Source organism: Gracilinanus agilis, chromosome 4, assembly GCF_016433145.1.
Source record: "Gracilinanus agilis isolate LMUSP501 chromosome 4, AgileGrace, whole genome shotgun sequence".
Taxonomy (NCBI): domain Eukaryota; kingdom Metazoa; phylum Chordata; class Mammalia; order Didelphimorphia; family Didelphidae; genus Gracilinanus; species Gracilinanus agilis.
The window spans coordinates 13448779-13449652 of record NC_058133.1 but is presented as its reverse complement, the minus strand read 5'-3'; the positions used below and the strand labels follow the sequence as shown (position 1 = coordinate 13449652).

Below are 874 nucleotides of genomic sequence, written 5' to 3'. Positions count from 1 at the left end.
TGAAATTGTCTCTTCCAGATCTTCTGGGTTTTCTGGGTCAGTTGTTTTTTCAATGAGAAATTTCATGTTTGCCTCTATTTTTTCATTCTTTTTGGTTTTGTTTCTTATTCTTGGTGTCTCGTGTAGCTTCTACTTGCCCAATTTTAGTCTATAAAGACTGATTTTCCTTAGTGGGTGACATGGAGGCAAAAGCAAATGAACTTCAAAAGCTTGACACCTATGGAAAAGTTGTACTGGACAGGGATGGGGAGAACAGGGGGTTCCAGGAGTCTAGAGATAATAGGGGTAGGGGCAGGGCTGAGGACTCTGCTCAGGCTGGGGGTGGCAGCAGGCAGCTTCCTCATCAGTCTACCACCTGAAGTATGGGTGACCCTTTCTGGGAGAAGGGAAGGGACTGGAGCCTGGAGTTTGGTCACCCTGGGCCATGGGGGTCCCACAACCATAGAGGGGGGTAAAGGAGCCCAGGCTGTAGATGGGTGTCTGGGAGCCAGAGCTGGGGGTAGTGTGAGAGGTGGAGATCTGGCTTCTGGAGCTCGGGGTGCCAAGGCGGGCCAGTCTCTGGGGTTGCACGGAAATGGTCTGGCACGTGGTGTGCAGCTCCACCCGGGCAAGGGATTCTGTGGCCTCCTTCACCATCCCGATGTAGCCCTTGTAGGGCCCCTGGCAGATGCGCACAGACTGACCCACCAGATCCTTGATTCCCTGGCCTTGGCCAGCACCCGCTGCCCTCCCCAGTGCTTGGTCCCTAGGCCCTGTGAGGGCACCAGGGGACCTGAGAGTGACGGGAGGAGGATTGCGGGCGCCAGGCGCCAAGTCCCGCGCTGGGAGGTCTTTGGCCCGCGGGGCCTGGCTGGCCTCACTGAGCAGGAGGTGG

At 56.4% G+C, this 874-nt stretch overlaps 1 protein-coding gene across 1 annotated transcript in view; it reads right to left on the bottom strand.

The window, feature by feature from the left end:
- Positions 1-348: 348 nt before the first annotated feature.
- LOC123245765 (transcription elongation factor SPT5-like) overlaps positions 349-874 on the bottom strand; it is a 2637-nt gene continuing 2111 nt past the window's right edge. Inside the window, exon 2 of the mRNA XM_044674769.1 lies at positions 349-874. This exon is cut by the window's right edge and continues 1687 nt beyond it. Within this exon, the coding sequence (XP_044530704.1) occupies positions 349-874 (526 nt within the window).